Source organism: Nycticebus coucang, chromosome 3 (assembly GCF_027406575.1).
Source record: "Nycticebus coucang isolate mNycCou1 chromosome 3, mNycCou1.pri, whole genome shotgun sequence".
NCBI lineage: Eukaryota > Metazoa > Chordata > Mammalia > Primates > Lorisidae > Nycticebus > Nycticebus coucang.
This window is the reverse complement of record NC_069782.1, coordinates 126,993,183-127,014,402: the sequence shown is the minus strand read 5'-3', so window position 1 is coordinate 127,014,402 and position 21,220 is coordinate 126,993,183. Positions and strand designations below refer to the sequence as shown.

General features: G+C 50.2%; 1 protein-coding gene across 1 annotated transcript in view; it reads left to right on the top strand.

Moving 5' to 3' along the window:
- CRTAC1 (cartilage acidic protein 1) overlaps nucleotides 1–3,174 on the top strand; it is a 152,192-nt gene extending 149,018 nt beyond the window's left edge. The window contains exon 15 of the mRNA XM_053584905.1: nucleotides 2,463–3,174. Coding sequence (XP_053440880.1) covers nucleotides 2,463–2,629 — 167 coding nt within the window. The 3' untranslated portion in view covers nucleotides 2,630–3,174. The remainder of the gene's footprint in view (nucleotides 1–2,462) is intronic.
- The last annotated feature ends 18,046 nt before the right edge of the window (nucleotides 3,175–21,220 follow it).

Genomic DNA, 21,220 nt, shown 5'->3' with positions numbered 1-21,220 from the left:
ACAGAATGAACCTGCCCACATTAGAGAACGACCTTGCTTGTGACAACACACACATAGCCCAGGTTGAGCAGAAGTAGTGAGTCGAGCTGCCCCTTGGGGCAGTGAGCACAGCGTGAAAGCTACACAGAATTCCATTTATACCACACAGAGGGGCCCCCCAGCCCTCAACCCAGAGGCTGGAGCCATTGTCCCCACATTCTGGTAAGACCCTTCCCTGGGAACAGACCATTGGCCCACAGACCTGAGGGTGTGACTCCTGCCTCCCTGCAGTCTCAGGCAACCGCCCAGCTGAAAGCCATCCCCATGTCAGAAGAGACCGCGGTTACAAGCTTGGGCACTGTCATCAACTAGCTGTTTGACCTAGGGCAATTCACTCACCCTCTCTGGGCCTCCATCTCTTATCCCCAATAAGAGAACTCAGATGATCTTTAAATCTCCTCCTACCTCTAGCATATGGTTTTAGCAAAGTATCTGGGCTGGCTTTTAGGCCAACCTGCTCCACTACCCACGGCAACAAAAGCCCCAAAGATTACAGATCAGAGGCATCAGAGTGTCTGCCTCCCCAGAAGATGCTAAACTCCAGGAAGACAGGGTCGATCCTGCCCCCTGTGACATGTCCAACCAGGCAGCACAGTGTCCTTTCACATGATCTTGTGGCATAGAGCTGGCCCCCAGTGGGGCAGAGAAAGCAGCAAAGAGCCTCGGGCTGGGAGGTCTTTTTATTGGAAAAAGAAATAATAAAAGGCATTGCCTGTGCCCAGGCCTCCCATGGGAGGTGCACAGGTCAGACACAATTCCCAGCCACACAATTGGCACAGGCCGTGGCCAGGGGGCGGTGGCTCTCCTGGGGATCCTTAAACCAGGATTCACTTGGACTCAGGACTTCCTGGGGTCTCAAAGACTGGGCCAGCCCACCGCAGCTCTCTGGATAGGCTCTGCTTCCCACACACTGCTCCCACGTCCAGTAGAAAACCAGGGCCCTCTTTGGTTCCAGAAAGCTACCTGCAGTGACTGTCTTGCATATCCACTGCTAGCACCTCCTGCCGACTGAGGTAGGGAGCCCTTTCTGTCCGTCTTCAGGGCACCAGGCCCAGAGCTGCTGCCTTCCCCCAGCTCCCCTGGGCCTTGGGAGCTACATCACCACCTGCTGGACTTCCCTTCTTCCCTGGCAAGGAGGGGATTTGCCTTTGCCCCTGTAGTTCGCCAGCTCCTTTGAATGTCCAGCCTCACCTACACAGCCTTACAGAGCCCGAACCCAGGCAGGCTGAATATGCAAGGTCTGTGGCCCCTTTGTCTTGTCACGGGGGGGCTGGGAGAGGAGCCCTGAAGGCCACCAAAGGCCACTGAAGGCTGGCTCTGCTCTCCTAGACCCCCTGCTTCTCTTCTGCTAGAATGTACACAGTAGGGTCAGCAGGTGGGGGGAGACTCCAGGAACAAGAGCCAAGCTGGCAGCCCCAGGCGAGGGGCAAGGGACTTTAGGATATTTAGTTACAGGGGGCTAGGTAGACCTATGCAGGGAAAAAGCCACAGGCCATCATGTAGCAACAAGGCAGGATCCAGAGGGACAGTCATTGGCCTAGTAGCCAAGGGGAACACAGGTGCTGTCATGCACTCACACAGATATGCTCACAAATGCACCCACATTCATGCACACAGTGCACTCACACATACATCCACATATGCACACACATCCTCACATACACACGGCTCCTGCTCAGGAAGGTCAAACCCCCAAGGCTACGCCTCTCCACCAATAGCTTCTCCAGACCCCATATGATCTCCAGGCCATGTACTTCACAGCCGGTGCCAGATGGCCTGCAGAGTCTCAAAGTCAGACACTTCCTGGCAAGGCTGAGATGACTTCTAGCTCCGGGTGCAGGACAGGAAAACCACAGGTCTAGAAGTAGTGAGGAGTGGGCTGAACAGCTCCCCAGCACAGCACCCATCTCCCCAGACCTCAAATTCAGCAGAGGCAGGATCATAGACAGGCAGGGGCCGTGCATGGCACCAGAATGCGCAGACACTGGTTAGACGGCCATCGGGAGCAGAGACAGAAGGGAGAGAATGCAGGTAGACATGGGCTAGGACAAGGAATCATGCAGGCTGAGAATTCTCTGTGTGACAGACCTGGGCCCCACTTAGGTGGGTATTGGGAGAGGGGCTGAGAAAGAAGGGGGACCGTCTGGAGTGGGTTCTCCATACCTCACCTTCCCTAGGAAGGTCTGGCTGTGTGTGACTCAGACCAGCCCTATTGAGGAAGGTCAGGAAGTAGACTGATCCTGCCAGGGGGTGGGGGGCAGGGGACACAGGTTGATGGCCTGCAGGAAACACCAGGCCAGTCACCCTCCCTCCCACCCTGGGCAGCAGGGTGGGCCCAGAGAATGACTCAGAAGCGGGTGCTCTGGTAGCGCAGCCGCCGCAGGTCTGCAAGGCCCTCACTCCGGCCATACACCTCCCTGCAGGGACTCTCGGCCAGTCACCGGGCCCCAGCCCCACCACCCCCACCACTGCTGCCACTGCCACTGCTACTGCCACTGCTGGAGCTGCCACTGCTGCACCGGTCCTCGTAGATGGAGATCTCAATCTGGGGTCATCGGTCAAGGAGAGCTGCGAGTCGCCCAGCTGCTGAGCAGGGGTCAGACCAGACATGAATCCATGGGTGGAGGCCAGCAGGGGAGCGGGAAGCTGGGCTGGGCTGTTTTCTAGACAGTAGGGCTCTGGTGTCCTAGGAGCTGGACACCCCAGGGCTCCCCCAAACCTATCTGTGCACATTACTTAGCTAGCAGTTATGGAGAGTTGTAGGGCCAGGCGCTATGCTGGGTGCATGGCCATCATGACGTGGGATGAAGTCCCTGCCCTCATGGAGCTTACATTCTAGCGGGTCTAAAGACCACATCTTGGGACACAACGTGCTCAGAGAGGTATATCTCTTTACTGCACAGGAAGTATGAGGACTCTGGTGTCCGAATTCAAATCCTAACTCACCCACTCACAAACTTTGTGACCTTAGGCCTGTCACTTAACTTGTTAGCCATCAAGTGTATGGCATCTGTAAAATGGGGATAAAATAATAGGATCTTGGGGTTATAGCATAGATTAGTTAAAAGAATGTATGTAAGCAATAAGCACCATACCTTGCACATAGTAAGACTCAATAAAACGAAGTGCCTCTCACTGGGCTTTGTGAATGTGATCCCGGGTATTTGTTTTCTTTACTTGTTTCCTTAGTATTTTAGCAAAATTTATATTTTAACAATTCTACTTTTGTTGTTGTTGAACAGGAGGAAAAATGTGTGCACATCTGGGCCACACTACCTCAGGTGAGAGGTGTACACACCTGGGTCACACTAGCCCAAGTGGGAGGTGTGCACACCTGGACCACACTATTCCAGGTGGGAGGTGTGCACACCTGGGCCACACTATTCCAGGTGGGAGGTGTGCACACCTTGGTCACATTATTCTATGTGGGGGATGTTCACACCTAGGTCACACTACTGCAGGTGGGAGGTGTGCACACCTGGGTCACTCTATTCCAGGTTGGAGGTGTGCACATCTGAGCCATGCTATTCCAGGTGGGAGGTGTGCACACCTGGGCCATGCTATTCCAGGTGGGAGGTGTGCACACCTGGGTCACATTATTCTATGTGGGGGATATTCACACCTGGGTCACACTACTGCAGGTGGGAGGTGTGCACACCTGGGTCACATTATTCTATGTGGGGGATGTTCACACCTGGGTCACACTACTGCAGGTAGGAGGTGTGCACACCTGGGTCACATTATTCTATGTGGGGGATATTCACAGCTGGGTCACACTACTGCAGGTAGGAGGTGTGCACACCTGGTCACATTATTCTATGTGGGGGATGTTCACATCTGGGTCACACTACTGCAGGTGAGAGGTGTGCACACCTGGGTCACACTACTGCAGGTGAGAGGTGTGCACACCTGGATCCCACTATGCCAGGTGGGAGTTGTGCACACCTGGATCCCACTATGCCAGGTGGGAAGTGTGCACACCTGGGCCACGCTATTCCAGGTGGGAGGTGGGCACACCTGAGCCACACTATTTCAGGTGGGAGGTGTGCACACCTGGGTCACATTATTCTATGTGGGGGATGTTCGCACCTGGGTTACACTACTGCAGGTAGGAGGTGTGCACACCTGGGTCACATTATTCTATGTGAGGGATGTTCACACCTGGGTCACACTACTGCAGGTGAGAGGTGTGCACACCTGGGTCACACTAGCCCAGGTGGGAGTTGTGCACACCTGGGTCACACTATTCTAGGTGGGAGGTGTGCACACCTAGATCCCACTCCTTCAGGTAGGCGGTATGCACACTGGGGCTATACTACTCCGGGTAGAGGAAGCAGTACCATGGCTCACCCCTGTCCGGGCTCCCACTGGGACTAAGACCTTGGAGATATCACCTCATCCTATATCTCACGTTTCTCATGGGTAAAAGGCAACACAAGATTAAACAAAGATCACATGAGATTGTGGACATGTAAGCTAATGTGGTGATTTGCACATCCCTGGAAGGGGTCTTGTAGTTAGGAGTGTACCTGGGCTCCAAACCTGGCACTGACATTCACCAGCCACATGACTTGGGGGCAGCTGCTCAGCGTCAGCGTCTCCATCCATAAAGGGGTCTATAGAGCTGCCGCCTTGTAGGACTGTCATGAGAAGTACATGGATTCATACTTTTAAAGCACTTACTATGCTACCTATCACATACCAAGCCCTCATGGCATACAGTTCAGTAAGTGAGAACCTTCCAACTCATAATAGCCCAATACCTTATGGTGAGGGAGGGGGGTGATGACCACTGATGTGGGGGATCCTGGGAAAACCCTGAGAGGAGGCCCCTAGTTTGGCTCCCATTTCCTGACAGCCTCCCAGGAACTCCACTGGTTGTCACCCTTGTACCCTTACACAGGACAGCTCAGAAGGATACAACCCTCATTCCACGCTCCACTGGGTCTGTAAGCAAGAGGCCTCGAGGTGCAAAGATCTTCTCATTCTGCTCCTGGATGTAACGGGAAATCTTCTTGAGAACCTGCGAAAGGAGGGTAGGGTGGAAGATGAGAAGACAGCGGGGCAGCGCTGGGTGAAAGGTCGTGGAGCAGGTCAGGGAGGAACCACCTTCTCATAGTGGGTCTCCATGCAGAGGAAGATGAAGTAGGCCGTGGCACAGGCCAGGCAGCCCTCAAGATAGGAGCTGCCCCCAATCTTCTCAGCCTCCGCGTAGAAGCCATTGAGGGTCTTCACAGTCTCCTCGAAGAGCTGCCGCTCGATCTGGAGGGAGAGAGGGGCAGAGCTAGGCTGCAGTCAGCCTCCCTGGAGTATGGACAGTCACTGGCAGGGCTCAGGGTGACAGTGGTGGGGCCACATGTGTTAGGGGAGATGACACGCTGGCACACAGGCAAGATCAGAGAGGCTGCAGGCAGAACAGAAAGAGCACTGGTCTGGGAATCAAGAGACATGGGGCCAGTCCAGACTTGGTCCTCAACTGGCTGCATGACCCTGGGCTAATAGCTTAACCATCTAGGCCTCCATCTGTTCATCTGTAAAATGGGAATAGGAGTGGCCTCTCAGCTTCCCGTCCTCAGAAACAGGAAGCTCCCATGATGTCCTGGATGTTTTCTGCAGCTCAGACAAGTATCCTGGTCTTCGACACCTCCCATCTGGATGGTTGTGCAAGAGCTCAGGACCAAATTCGCAGCGGTTCCCCATGTTTGGATGGGACTCTGGCTGTAGGAGACTGCTGGAGAATATTTCTCCAGGAGGGGGCATTTCCTCCTAGCTAAGAGGTCACCCAGAGCTCCACAGCTGTGTATTTGGACAACTGAACTGTCCAAATAATAATAATAACTAATACATATTAAGCACTTTCTATGTGCCATGCATTTTTTTATGTACTCTTTCATGTAATCCTCATAACAATTCCATCAGAAAAGTACGACTGTTGTCCCCGTTTTACAGGTGAGGAGTGCTCTGTGGTCCTAAGTCCACATGAACCATATGCTCCCTGGTCCCAGCCACCAGAATTTCTGGCCTCTTCATTGACCTGACTGTCCTCTTCCCTGCCCTAACTTCCTGTTAAAGTCAGATCATGTCATAGCTCTGCTCAAGAGCTCCCAAAATCTTCACACTTTTCTCCAATTAAAATCCAAGAAGCCCTTGGCCAGGCACGGTGGTTCGTGCCTGTAATCCTAGCACTCTGGAGGCCAAAGTGGGTGGATTGCTTGAGCTCAGAAGTTTGAGACCAGCCTGAGCAAGAGCAAAATCCCACCTCTACTAAAAAATTAGCCAAGGGTTGTGGTGGAGGTCTGTCATCCCAGCTACTCTGGAGGCTGAGGCAGAAAGATCATTTGAACTCAAGAGTTTGAGGTTGTTGTGAGCTAGGCAGATCCCACAGCACTCTAACCTGGGGCAACAGAGTAAGACTCTATCTCCAGAAAAAAAAAAAAAGGGAAAAAAGAAAAAGAAAAAACAAATCCAAAAAGCCTTTACAGTGCCTGCCAGGCCCTCCAAGCTACAAGCCTTGTTGATCTACCTGGGAGTCATCCCACTCCAAAGGACAGCCATGCCTTAAGTGACCCATCTTCTCTCCAACAGCTAGTTGGGAATCAGATCAGGAAAGGCCAGCCCTGCCCCATTATCCCAAACCCACTCGGATCTGCCTGAATTGCTGGATGGAAAGGTCAGAGTTTGCCCCGCCCTCCCCAACCCAGGCCAGCTCTAGTGAAGCCTGGAAGAAGGACTGCACACCCCCTCAGAACCAGGAGCAGAACCCAGCAGCTGATGCCTCACAAGGGACCTATGCCCAGTGGGTCACCAGGTAGCCGAGCCTAGAGGCAGGGGCTGTGGGCAGAGCACTTGCTGCCTGTGATGACACCCAGCAGACTCTGGGGAGAAGCATTAGGCTCCCTCTCCACCCAAGGTGGGGGCAGGAGGGAAAGTGGTCTCCAGCTCTTCTTTGGGTCTCTACACTTTCCTTGTCAAGACTCTGAACACAAAGGCATCTGGTTTTTTCTGTACCCACAAACGATGCAGCTGCATCAGTAGGAAAATAAGAGTCTTGGGGAAAAGCAGAGAAGCAGAATACGGAGGCCCTTCTACTATTTACTAAATCCCATGAGTCACTTCCTCTTTGTGGCCCTCAGTTTCCTCTTCTACATGAGAAGGATGGACAAGTGTGGTGCTTCTCAAACTTTAATGCATGAATGAATGATCCAAAGATGGTTAAAAATACAGATCTGGGCTGGGCAAGGTAGCTCATGCCTGTAATCCCAGCACTTTGGGGGGCCCAAGACAGGAAGATCACTTGAGGCCAAGAGTCGGAGTCCAGCCTAGACAACCTCGTCTCTACAAAAAAAATTGAAAATTAGCCAGGCGTGGTGGTACACGCCTATAGTTCTAGCTACTCAGGAGGTGGAGATAAGAGGATAGCTATGATGTCACCATTGCACTCGCCAGGAGTTACAAAGTGAGACCCTGTCTCTTAAAAAAAATATATATATATATACACACACACATATATATGTATGTATGTATACACACACACATTATATATATAGATGTGCATATTTCAATTCAGTAGATTCAGGGTGGGGCCCAAAATTTTGTATTTGTAATGCACTTCAAGTGATACTGACATGGTCAGCCCACAGACCACAGTTTTAGTAACAAGGACTTAGTGGTTCTCAACTCCAGCTGTACATTAAAATCACCCAAGCAGCTTTTACAGCCCACAGTGCCCAAGTCTCCCTTGCCAGGAGATCCTGAGTCAGTCTGGGAAGAGGGAGAATGGATCAGAGCACCAAAGTCCACCACTTCCAGACCCTTCCCAAGCCAACACCCTGCAAGGTCCCCCTTTCAAAGCTCCCAGGTGCCTCTAAGGTACAGCCCAAGGTGAGAACAACACTGTGCCAGAAGACTAGCTGTTCTCCAGGTGTGATCTATGACCCCTCAATTCCCATTCACCTGGGGATTCCTCATTAAAAATTAAGATTTAAAACCATACTTGATTGGCCAGGCTCAGTGGCTCATGCCTGTAATCATAGCACTCTGGGAGGCCGAGGCAGGTGGATTGCCTGAGCTCACAGGTTCGAGACCAGCTTCAGCCAGAGCAAGACCCCATCTCTAAAAAAATAGCTGGGTGTTGTGGCTGGCACTGTAGTCCCAGGAGAGACTTAGGAGGCTAAGGCAAGAGAATTGCTTAAGCCCAAGAGTTTGAGGTTGCTGTGAGCTGCTACATCATGGCACTCTACTCAGGGTGACATAGTGAGACTCTGTCTCAAAAAAAAAAAAAAAATGATGATTGGGGCTCAGTGAGTAGGGCCTGGTCCCATATACTGAGGGTGGCAGGTTCAAACATGGCCCCGGCCAAATTACAACAAAAAAACAGCCAGGTGTTGTGGCAGGTGCCTGTAGTCCTAGCTACTCAGGAGGCTGAAGCAGGAGAATTGCCTAAGCCCAAGAGCTGGAGGTTGCTGTGAGCTACTATGATGCCACAGCACTCTACCGAGGGCAACAAAGTGAGACTGTCTCAAAAAAATGATGATGCTAGGGCCCCACCACCAGAGATTCTGATTTAAATGGTTTGGGGTATGGACTGGTTATCAGGAGTTTTTTTGAACCCCCAGGAAATTATAGTGTGCAGCCAAGGTTGAGATTGGGGGCTGATAAAAGGAGACTCCCCAAGTCGCTGTCCAACCACTGAGTCAGCACCTCAGATGACACATTATCATCCAGCAGGGCTCGGGAATCTCCATCTGTTTAACAAGCTCTCTACATGATCCTCATGTAGCTGAAATGTGAGAGCTGCTGGACTAAACACTGAGTCTTCTCTGACTTTCTATGAGAAGACAGCAATTGATTCTTCCATCTCAAGTGGCTAAACAACTTAGGTGCCCTATGCCGATAAGATACTCAGTTCCATCATGGCCCTGGATTTCAAGCTTTGACAAAGGCTTCCTTACCCGGCTGTCCAGCTCCGGGGGGAACTTGGTCTGGAACTGACAGATAGTCCCATCGCTGTAGTCTCTCTGGATAAAGACCTTGGTGGCTAGTGAGGCACTTCGCCGGAGCTCCTGCAGATTGTGGACCTGAGAAGATGTACAGGAGACATGCGCGGAGAGTGACCGTCCATCTTGTTCTATCTGAAACTGAGGGATTTCCCAGAATGTGCATCTTTCAGCACTAAAGCCAGAAAAGTTCTCAGCATACAAGGATGAGCTGGCCACACCACAAGTGTGCCAGGAAGGCCAGGAAAAGCAGACTCTGGGGTTTACCCAAGAGGTTGCCTTGAGCTATCCCAGAAAGATCTTTTAAAAGCCAAAGCTGAGCCACAATGAGAGGTTCTAGAACCACCAACGGAGCCAAATTTCTTTTTTTTTTTTTATTTTTTTTTTTGTAGAGACAGAGTCTCACTTTACTGCCCTCGGTAGAGTGCCGTGGCATCACACAGCTCACAGCAACCTCCAGCTCTTGGGCTTACGTGATTCTCTTGCCTCAGCCTCCCGAGCAGCTGGGACGACAGGCGCCCACCACAACGCCCGGCTATTTTTTTGTTGTTGTTGCAGTTTGGCCGGGGCTGGGCTTGAAGAGGAATGAGACGGCCTGCTGGCCAACCCACACTCTTCCCCTAATCAATTCTCTCTCTCACACACACACATGCGCAGTGGGACCTTCCATGCTGTCATTTATTCACCAAGTACCAAGTGTTCTCAAATCATGAAGCCCCATGCTTGCGTGTTTGGGGAACCCAGCACTGAACAAGAATGAACCCTGCTAAGTGGATCTTGCGACTCAGTGTAGGGCAGGGACCACATGGGACAGAGAAGTACCTGATGTGCTCCTGAACTCAGAGATGGGCCAGAGAGCACCACACGTGCTTTCCACATCCAGCACTTCTCATCACTGCTGGAGAGAAAGGGCCATGAGCATCCACACTGCCCCAGAGAAAAATGTGGATGAAGTAAACTAAAGCCAGAAACTGAAATAGCCTTCCCTAGTGGGAAGCAGGGGTGTTTCTGTCCCTGGAGCACACCTGTGGAGTTGAAATTGATATAGACTCTGGCATTTGGGGACATGGACTCAAATCCACAGAAGAACAAGACCCTTTTCTTCCACTTCTCCAGCCTATCTCCTGCATTTGAGACAAGCATCCCTCTGGGTGAAACACACCCAACATTAGAACCACATGGAGACCAGGCCCCAGAGGCAGAGTGAACAGCCAGGCCATCTTGCATAATTGAGCTGAATCTGTTCAGTCACTTTGTTCATTTATAGAGTCCCCGCTAGTGCCAGGCTCTGGTGGTGCCGAGCAAGACAGACTGTGAGCTCCAGGAGGAAGACAAGTAAATATATAATGAATTAGACAGTGATAAATGCTACAGACAAGTAGCATCTTACCCAGAAATACTTACTCAGAAAAGGCTTCCTGAAGCCTGTGCTGGGTGATGAAGAAAGACAGTGGTAGGGGGCAGGCAGGAAGAGAAGAGAGGGACGAAGAGGCAACCAGACAAAGGAAGCTTGTGCAGAGTAAGGCAGACAGGATAGCACGTGGTCTACTCCAATGGCTTGAGGCAGATTTCAGAAAAACTGGAGCTGGTTTACAGATTAGATAAGAGCAGTAGGAGATGAGAAGAGGCAAGGTCAGATCCCAAGGAGCTAGAAGGGCTTCTTCAAGATGGAAGATACTTAAACTTGTTTAAAAGCTAGGGGAAAGAATAAAGAAAGAAAGAAAGGTTGTTGATATGATAGAAGGAGGGTGCACTGCTCACACCTGTAATCCTAGGATTCTGGAGGGCCAACATGGAAGGATCACTTGAGGCCAGGAGTTTGAGACCAGCCTGACCAAGAGTGAGACCCCCATCTCTACAAAAAATGGAAAAAATAGCTAGGCATTGTGGTGAGCACTTGTAATCCAGCTACTTAAGAGGTTGAGGCAGAAAGATCACTCAAGCCCAGGAGTCGGAGGCTGCAGTGACCTATGATGCCACCATTGTACTGGAGCCAGTGTAGCAGAGTGAGACGCCGTCTCAAGAAAAAAAAAGGAAAAGGTAGAAGGGGCAGATTGTTGGTGGATCAAGGTCCTGAAAAGGTAGGAATCTACGAACACCGTATGCAACTTTCCTAAATCCAGGTAAACCTTGCTCTATCTAAGAAATGTGATCCCAAAATATTGTGATTGAATTAAATAATGTATAAGTCCCCCTCTAGCCTTAATATTCCTTGATTCCTTAGAAACCTTGATTCAAGGTTTTCAGTGAGGAGATCCCCTCAACATCCCCTTGGATCTTATAGTAACTTCTAGAAATAAAGAATGCTTTGATAATATAAACACATTAATTGCTAATGTGTCTGCTCTATCTGGTTAAGGTTTTATAATGTTGTATTTTCAAAGGAAAAGGAAGGGGCCATGGCTTTCCTTTGCCCTTCTAAAACCAACTTACAAGAGCCAGTCAATCCTGAGGATGGGCTTCCCTACTGTTAAAAGGATCATTGCAGAAGTTTTGTGGGAAGTGGTCAAGACTGGGGTAAGGGGCCAGTTGAGGGGATGATTGTCTTTGTAGCAATCCAAGGGAATTAAAGTGGGTCTAAATCAAGAAAACCGGTGATGAGAATGGAAAGAAAGGGAAGAAACAGTGCTTTGGCCAGCCTGAAATGCTTCCCGCCCTCTGGCATCATCCTTTGTCTGTGCCTGAAGACACATACAGACTATGTGAAGGCTTGCGTTTTACTGACTAACTGGCTGTTGAACAAAGCCATTCTTCTTCCTCCTAGGCACACAGCTAAGTCCCAGCCTCCTTAGCAGTCAGGTGTATCCATATGACTGAGTGGAATGTGACTAAAAGTGATGAATGCTAGGTATAGCCTGGACTCCTAAAGATGTACCACTCTCCCTGATCTTTCCCCTTCCCTGGAGCTGGCAGAGCCATGGTTGAAGACAGAGGCACCACAGTTGGTAAGTGCCTGCGTCCCTGAATCACTGCCTGGAAAAGACCTATCTCCTTATCAGGAACACTTGTCTGGGACTCTAATAAGTAGGAAACAAACTTCTGGCATATTAAGCTATTGAGGTTTTAGGATGCTACCTTACTTAATACTGTCCCATTTCCTCCTGGCTTTGATCCATGGATTCTCAAGGGTCAGAGTGGAAGGGCCGACACCCTTTCCAACCTCAATAATGTCCACAGCCTTAGAATACAGTCTAGCCTCTAGGTGACCAGAGATCCACTGCTTTCTCTGGAGAGTGTGTGGGGAGGTCTTGAAGAGATACTAGAAGATGGTATCAGATACATTTTATATGACAGAGCCTTAGTCATCCAGACCTACACAGATACACAGATTACAGACTCATCTGTAGTTCGTGAAGAGCAAGATTCAAGGCAAGGAAGGTTTCCTGGCTCTCTCCATCCATGGTGGCTCAGGTGTAAAGTACCAAGCATCCCTGGTAGAAAGATGACCCACTGACCTGGAACCAGGAAACTGGACCTTGGGCTACATGACCCTGGGAAATTCTTCCCTTTTCTGGGCCTTCTTTTATTCAACTGGAAACTAAGAAGTTGGAAACACATAATCACTCAAGGCCCTTCCAGCTCTGACATAGGGGCTTTATCAGGTATTATGAACACAATGTTTACAGGGGCTAAGCAGGAAGTGGGCTTGAGGCTAGTCAAAGAACGGGTGCCCTGTCTTGAGGAGGTGGCTGATCATTGCCATTTGAGAACGTGCACCCAGGTGCCAGCACTTGTGATTTTTCAAGAGAAGTTACAAATCCGGATTTAATTAACATCAAATGTCCTCATTCTAAAATGTTTTCAATACATCTTAAAAATGTATAAGCACCAAGAAGACCCAAAAAGGCATATTTATGGATCAGACTTGTTTCTAGAACTGCCAGTTGGGACCTCTGAATAAAGAATCCCATGGAGCCTGAAGCCAGGCTGCAGGTCACTTGCCATCCACTTTCAGGAAGTTGGTGGGGATTTTCAGCAGAGATCCATGATGTTCAGAATACTCCAGGAGGATCCCCAAACCTAGGCACACCTCTCTCTGAGGCTGTAGTTCCTGGTCCTCCCCCGGACCAGAGCTCTAACCTTCTCCCCACTTCTCACTTTCCCAATCCTGCCCCTCTCCCCTCACCAGCTCCTGGCCTGCTAGAAGCTTAGTAAGTACAGGACCAAGAGGCATTTCCTGAAGAAGAAAATTGGTGGTTAGACCCTTGGGTACCAATTTTCAAACTGCAGTGTGACAAGGAAGGGGAGGCTGCCTGGAGAGTGGGCACCACAGGTGACACATTTAGGGCCTGTTCACTAATGGTCACCAGCCTGGGCTAAGGAGGAACACACACTGGGGTGCAAGGGAGCTCCCAGGCCTAGGCTGCCTAAGATCAACAGGCGGTACCACCTGGCCCACATCTCCATCCTCTTTAAGAAACCAGCTCATTTCATGAAATCAGTGGCATATGAGAAAAAATAAATTTAAAAAAAAACCCTCTCATTCCATAGGATATATATGAGGCCCAACCCAGGAATCAGGGCTTCTGCTGATGTGCCAGCACTCTCTTCCCTCCCTGGGGTGTGGATAGGGGATGAGAGTTAACAGGCAGCTGGCTTGTGCCCAAGGATGAAAAACTGAGGACAAGACCTTCCTTTTTGTCAGCCTACATCAGCACCCAAGCCCAATCCATTGTCTGCTCATTGTTAATTCTATGCCTTGAAGATCAAACCTCCAAATGTTCTGCTTGAATAAGGCTACTTGGTCCATTTTGGTTAGAGACCAGACTCCACCACTTGACAGAGCCCTTCCCAGCCAGACACTTCCCAGTTGTCCTTGGCCATCTGGTCTGTGTCTTGGGGCAGACTCTGCTCCCAGTGACACACGTTTGCAGAGATTTGCTGCTCAGGAAATGGGCTCATTACAGCTTTCCTAATGAGGTCAGGCTTTATCCCTCCTCTGAGTTCCTAGCACACACCCCTCCACTAATGCTAAATCCTAATCAGAAATTAGGGAGCAGAAAAGATCACGTTTCTGCCAGAGGGATAGCTCTGATTCTGGCATATTCATTCTCTCTCTCTCTCTCTCTCCCCCTGCCCCTCCTCTCTTCTCCCCTTTCAATACACCTTTGGCTAGAGGTGGGGACTTCCTACTCAGAATCCTAAGGGAATGGCCATGGGAACTTGGAGTGAGGTTTTCTTCTTCCAGCAGGTTTATCGTGATAATCTCAACTCAATCTTGATAGTAAAAACAGCCTCGGGAGAATGACTCACTTCACAGCCCAGATAATGTGCACGTCCTGTGTCTTGGCAGAGCTAAGGCCTCCTCCTCAGTACTGACACAGAGTCCACCCAAGGCTCAATTGTGAAGGGAGAAATGTTTATCCTCAGCTCCCTGCTCTTATGGACATTCCTCTGTCCCTCCACCCTCAAACTGACCCAGCCAGGCCAGTCAGGGGGCCCGAGTCCCCACACTCCAGCCCTCATGACTTCCTTTGCATCACTCCCCCATCACTGCCTCATGTCAAGATCCCAAGCACCCTCCTGTCTATTAGGCAACACACTTGACAAGTGGATACACTAGCCCTGGGTGCAGAATAAAAAACACTGGCCACAGAGGCAGAAGACTCAAGTGGCCCTGCCACTTTTTAGCCATGTTTTTGTGAATAATGCACTCTAATTGCATCATCTGTAAAATGGGATAATGATGCCTTCTTTGGCTCCTTCACAGAGATCAGGCAAGCTTCTACACCTCAATTGTCTCATCTGTTAATTGGGGATAATAACACCATCCTTGCCCACTTGACAGGGTTGCTCAAAGGCTCAAAGGAGATCACATGTGTGATAGTGCTTTGTACACAGAAAAGTGTGGTATTCACAGAGGCATTATGAGCAGAGCCTCTCCCAGGGGAAGAGTCATGCATGCCCAACAGCAACTTCCTGGAAACACTGCCTCAACCTGGAGATGTGAGCCTGCTGGTTGGAATCTGTGGGCCACAGCAGACCTGAGAGGGAGATATACTGGGGCAGATGGGCCTGTTGGAATCTGTCAGATCACATCACAGAGGCAGCCGCCTTCTGCCCACACTGCTGGCCCAGCTGAGCTCATGTAGCTGAAGTTCCCCCTTTCTGCCCAACACCAGCAGTCATTGCTGTGTCTGGCAGTCCTACCTGGAAGGTAACCAGCTCCTCGGCCATTTCTCCCTCTGTTCTTCCTGCTCTTCTTGGTGTCTTTGGCACTTTCTGAGTATTCTGCACTCCTCCACTCTAGAAGCCAAGCTCTAAGGGTCTGCCAAGGGCTTGACCCAACACTGGGTCCTAGGGGAACAAGCCCTCCTCCCACCCAACCATGTGCCATGTCAGAAAGCTGAACAATGCCAAGCAACTGCTCCTGGTTCTGTGGTGAAGACTTTAGCAGAATAACAACAATAACACTTGGCATTGGTGTCACACTGCTCACCAGGATGCCCAGAGGCACTGAATAGAATTATTCAAAGGCCTCTGCTCTCCCCCTGGTTGTGCTCCGGCTGAACTGGAAACAGGGAGACACCACAAAGGAAATCAACGTCAGAAATGGGGAGCCCCTGGTGTCCTGGGTTCCGCTTTGAAAATTGAAAGGATGAAACTTTCAGCTCTGCTGCTGACATGCTGAGTGAGTATCAAATCAGTCCTCCCCTTTCCATGGTGATTTTTATCATGTATAAAGAGGGAACATAAAAGCTCTCATTTTCCTTATGAAATGAGGGGGAGGGGCAATCCATAGGGATAGAGGGAGTAATTCCTGATCTCAAGATTCTGCCCTTAGTTAATAAGTTCCTTAGTTCAGTCTTCGACACACCTATAAGCATACCCCAAGAAGATAGCACCTCCCACCAGGAGCAAGGGAAATTTGGACATACTGGAGGGCAAGAAGCTCAAATGGGGTGAAAAGGCAAGAAAGGGTGATATGCAAAAGTAGGAATTGGTGCAGGCAGCTCATTAAAACCAACCATTTGGGTTCTTGGCCTGAAGATGTGTTTGTCCCCTCCGTCTCGCAAAGGAAATGTGGATGTAGAGTTAAGTTTGCCATCCCTCAGCCCAGCTTTCGGGTTCAGAAGCTGGATAGCTGCACCGCATAGCAACAGCAGACAGCCGCCTTCCCTCCCCTTAACACGCGAGGACACGCGTCTCCAATCCTCTAGGAAAGCGGTTTCAGGACTTGCGTAGTCCAGGAGAAGTGGAAACCCCAGCCCGGGGCCCCGAAGCAACCCCAGCACTAGTGCCAACAAGTGGAGCGGGAGCCTGGGGGCCCAGGTGGGACGTGGGGAAGATTGACAGGCCAGGGGGCAAACGAGTCCTCACCTAGAGCCCCTCTCTTCCACCCTGGCCCTCCACCCCCACCTCCTCCCTCGGACTCAACCAGAAGGGTCACCCCATCCCACCCTTCAGCCCCCGCCTTTCGCTCCCGCCCAGCCGGCCCCTAGGGGACTTGTTCCCTCCGCAGTCAGGCACTGCCTGGGAGTAGGGTTCTTGCCCCATACCTCAGTGGCCATGTTCTGGGGCGCTGGCGGCTCCAGGGGTGCCGCGGGGCCCGGCCAGGGGGGCTGTCCGCGGTGCTGAGTAGAAAAGCAGGTGACCGGGCGGAGGCGAGAAGGGGCCCGGGGCGCTGTCCGCGGTGCTGCTGCGGACGCCGCGGGCCCGGGCGCGGCGGGGCTGCGGTGTCGTGGGCTCGGTCCGGGCCAGGGGCTCCGAGCTGTCCGCGGTGCTGCTGCGGGCGCCGGGCCCGGGAGGCGAGGCCGCGCCCGAGGCTCCTCACGGCCCGATCGCCCGCTGCCGCTGCTCCTGCAGGCAACGGTCGGGTTTAGCTTCGACAGCGGCAGCGGCGGGGCGGGGGCGGCAGGGGGAGGAGGCGCGAGGCGCCTCCGCGGGCGGGGACGGGGGAGCCGCGGCCCCCAGACTCCGGCGCCCGCGGAGAGAAGCCCCGCCCGGGCCACCGGCTCCGCTCCCGCCCCTCCCGAGGCCCCGCCTCTCCTTCCTGCCCTCCCCCCGCGCCTCCCCTCCCGCCTGGGTAAGAGCGCCAGGAGCTCTGCGCTGGCTACCGTGGCCCCCAGGGACTTCCCACACGCTAAGGAGACAGGGGCAGGAATTTCCTGGGGCAAAACACTCCAGCCTGCGGGGGCAGACGTCCCCGCCCTGTTCGCAGGCCCCCAGAGATGACCTCTTTACCTTTCCTACCACCGACACCCCGACTCTAACCCCTCCCCCACCCTACTCCTGGCCGCCTGGGCAGTGTGTTTTATTTTCTTTCTCTCCCGTTTCCTCTCTGTGCGCTCCCCACATTCACAGCCAGGCTTGCCCGGACGGTCCCTCCTCTCCCTTCTCTTTCCTCTGCACTGCCTTGAACCCCATTAGCTAGACAATGACAGCTGCAGGATGCAGAAAATCGTTTTCTTTATTTATTTTTTAAAGTCATTTCCTTTCTTTAAATACGTGTCCGCATTTCATTCCCAACCCCAGGTCCCTCCTTTCAGGGGGCTCCAGAATTGAAGCCTTTCGTTCTCCCCTTGCTGCTCCTCCTGGCTCTGGCCCCCACCTCTTACCAACCCTCTTTCCTCTGCAATCCTAGAGTTTATGCACACACACAAACCACGGCTGCCACCACCACTCAAAAACCACAAGCCGAAGGTACCAAGCTCACTCTCCCAAGGATGGCAAGACTGGCCCTGGTATTGCCTCCATGTTTTTTACATCACTCTTTCCAACCAAATGACCTAGCTATTTGCTTAATAAACAAAAAAGATACCAACACAGGCACCTCTTTACACCTCTGTAATAGTAATACCCCTGTGGTCTCTCTGGGGGAGATGGGGGACCTGGCTGATTGCTCTGCAGCTCACTGCTACCTGGACCGTGGCAGCAGCCGGCACAGGGAGAGCTAGGTAGCAAAGAAGCCTGGGTTCCCGCCCAGCTTCTTCAGCTGTATGACCTTGGGCAAAGGTCTCATTTTTCTGAGCTCATGGCCCGCTCTGTAAAATATGAGGTTGGACTTCCTAGACTATTTCTAGGACTCTTTCTTTTTTTCCTTCAACCCTTTTATTTTGACATTTTTAAACATACAGGAAACTTGAAAGAATAGTAAAATAAACTACTCTATCCACCTAGCTTCAATTGTTGGCATGGCGCCACATTTGCTTTACTGATAGATACAGAAACAGAGATATATTTTACTAGATTATTAGAAAGTGACAGACATTATTAGGCTTTATCCTCAAGTATTTATGCATCTCCTAAGAATAGGAGCAGTCTCCTACATAAACACAGTTATCATCCTCACACCTTTAAAGTTTCAGTGTCATCTAATACTCTAGAAGAGTTGATTGTCCCTAAAGCACATTATTATCAATAATCCCCAGAAACTCCTACAGAATGTGCTTATTTTTTTTTTTTTTTTTAGTGAATTATGTCATTTTTTTTTTTGTTTTTTTGGCCGGGGCTAGGTTTGAACCCGCCACCACCGGCATATGGGACAGGCGCCCTACTCCTTGAGCCACAGGCGCCGCCCCAGAATGTGCTTATTTTTAATAGCTGACATTTACTGAACACTTACTATGTGCCAGACCATATACTATACACTTTACATGTATTATTTATGGAATCCTCACTAGTGGTCTTTGAGTTAAATGCTCTTGTTATCTTTTTTCTTATTTCCACTTTACAAATAAGGGAAATGAGTAAATTGCCCAAAGTCAAATGGCTTGTGAGAAATGGAGACAGGATTCAAACACAGGCAATCAAGCTCCAGAGCCTGTGGGGTCGAACTGTATTGAACTGTATTGCCTCTCTTATGGACCATGAACTGGCAGAGTAGTAACCACATCTCGTTTCATTCCACCCTATAGTTCCGCATATGATTTGGCATCAAGGAGCAAACAGAATATGTGTGAATCCCATAGCAGTCTCTGATTATAAAGGAACACATAGTCTGATGATCTCCGTATACACCTCACAGTTCCTCCCACTTGATTATGATCATATTAATTTGACAACCATCTGGAAACTACTCTCTTCACCTGATGACTGGAGATATGGATGAGGCCATTCAACAAATTCATTCATTCAATGTATATTTGTCATACACCTACTATGTATCAGATGCTTTTCTATGAGTTGGGATACAGCCATGAGTAAAAACACAAAGATTCTATTCTTCTTGAACTTACATATTATTAATTACGGGGTAACAACCCAAAGCATAAGCAAATATGCATAAAATATGCCAAGTTATGACTATTGTCCAGAATCAGTTCTTGGGCAACTTTTCCAGGGTTGCCCACAATGGGAACCCTGGAAACAAACATGAGGCACAGTAAGGAGATTGGGATGGACAGAGGGCACTTAGTTTAGAAAGAATAGTCAGGGAAAAGCTCTTTAATAAGGTTAGATTTGGGAAGAGGCCTGAAGGGAAAAATAGAGCTAGACACGTAGACACGCAGAGGAAGTGTGCGGAAGCAGAAAGGACAGAGTCCAAGGGCCTTGAGGCAGGCATGGGCTTGGCATGTTCAGGCTGGGAGACCAGTGCCGCTAGACTAGAGCAAGCAAGGGGAAGAGAGACAGAAGTTGGACCAGAGAGGCAGCAGGAATCAGGTCCTATAGCGTCTTGTAGGCCCTGATAAGAACTTTCAATTCTACTTACAGACTGAGATGGCAAGCCTCAGAAGGCTTAGAGTAGAGACACGACATTATCTAATTGCACTTTTTAAAATATTACTCTGGATGCTAGGGTTGGAGGGGAAGCAAGGCTAGAAGCTGTGAAACCAGTTAGGAGGTGGTTAGAGTAGTCCAGGTTTAGAAGATGTACTGGTGGCTTAGAATAGTGACGGTGGTGAGAAGTGGCTGATTCAGGATATCATTTGAAGTGATGCTGATAGGATCTGCTGATGGGTTGGATGTGTGGTGTGAAAGAAGATGCTCAAAGGTGACACTAATTGCTGAGGTCTGAGCCACTGGAAGAAAAGAGTTGCTGTTTACTGAGGGGGATGAATAAGGGGTAGGTAGTCTTCCCATCTGGTATCAATCCTGAAGAGACGGAGGAGCCACCGGTATGTGGATGGTATTTAAAACCATGGGACTAGATGATACCATCTAGGGAGTGAGCCTAACTAGAAAAGGTGTCCAAGAACTGATTCTGGACACTTTGTTACTTAAAAGTGAGAAGACAAAGGGAGATGGAGAAGAGTGACCAGTGAAGTGGGAGGAGACCCGAGAGAGGTGGTGTCCTGAAACCAAGCAAAGAAGGCTGGGAAGAGAACCTTACCCACTACGTTGAATGCTGCTCACCAGTAAACCAAGAGGACCCAGAAACAACCACTGGACTTGGCAGCAAGACGGTCACCAGTGACTCTGATAAGAACTACTTTACTAGAATGGAGAAGCATGAATCCTATGTACTCAATCTTGATATGAGGACAATTAATGACAATTAAGGTTATGGGGGGGGAAGCAGAAAGAGGGATGGAGGGAGGGGGGTGGGGCTTTAGTGTGTGTCACACTTTATGGGGGCAAGACATGATTGCAAGAGGGACTTTACCTAACAATTGCAATCAGTGTAACTGGCTTATTGTACCCTCAATGAATCCCAACAATAAAAAAGAACTACTTTACTGGGTGGAGATGAGATACTGATTAAAGTGAGTTTAAGAGTTATATTGGAGGAGAAAAAGTAGAGATACTGAGAGTGTAGACAATTCTTTAGCGGCATTCCACTGTACACAGGGGCAAAGACTAGTGCATTCTGAGGGAGAAGTGGAAGGAAGGGAGGGCCTTTTTAAGGTGGGAGACATTAGGAGATGTTTGCATGGTGATAGGAATAGTCTAGTAGAGAGGGAAACACTAATGATTCAGAAAAGAGAAAGTTAATTGCAAGAGCGAGCCTTTAATAGGTCAGCAGAGAATGGAATCCAGGGCAAACACGAGGGGATGGTTTTGAAAAGGAGCACTGATAATTTTCCACATGGAGGTGAAAGCAACTTGGTAAATGGCCACATATATGTAAGCTGATTAGGAGATTTTATACTGTAAAGAAAAACCTGAGCTCCCTCTTGCTCCATTTGCATCCTGACTGCTTAACAAGTACATTCAACTGGTACACACAGAAATCTTGCCATGTGCCAAGCGTGGTGCTGGACTTTCCTAGGTAGCCCAAAGAGTTGTTCCCATTGAAGTCTAGG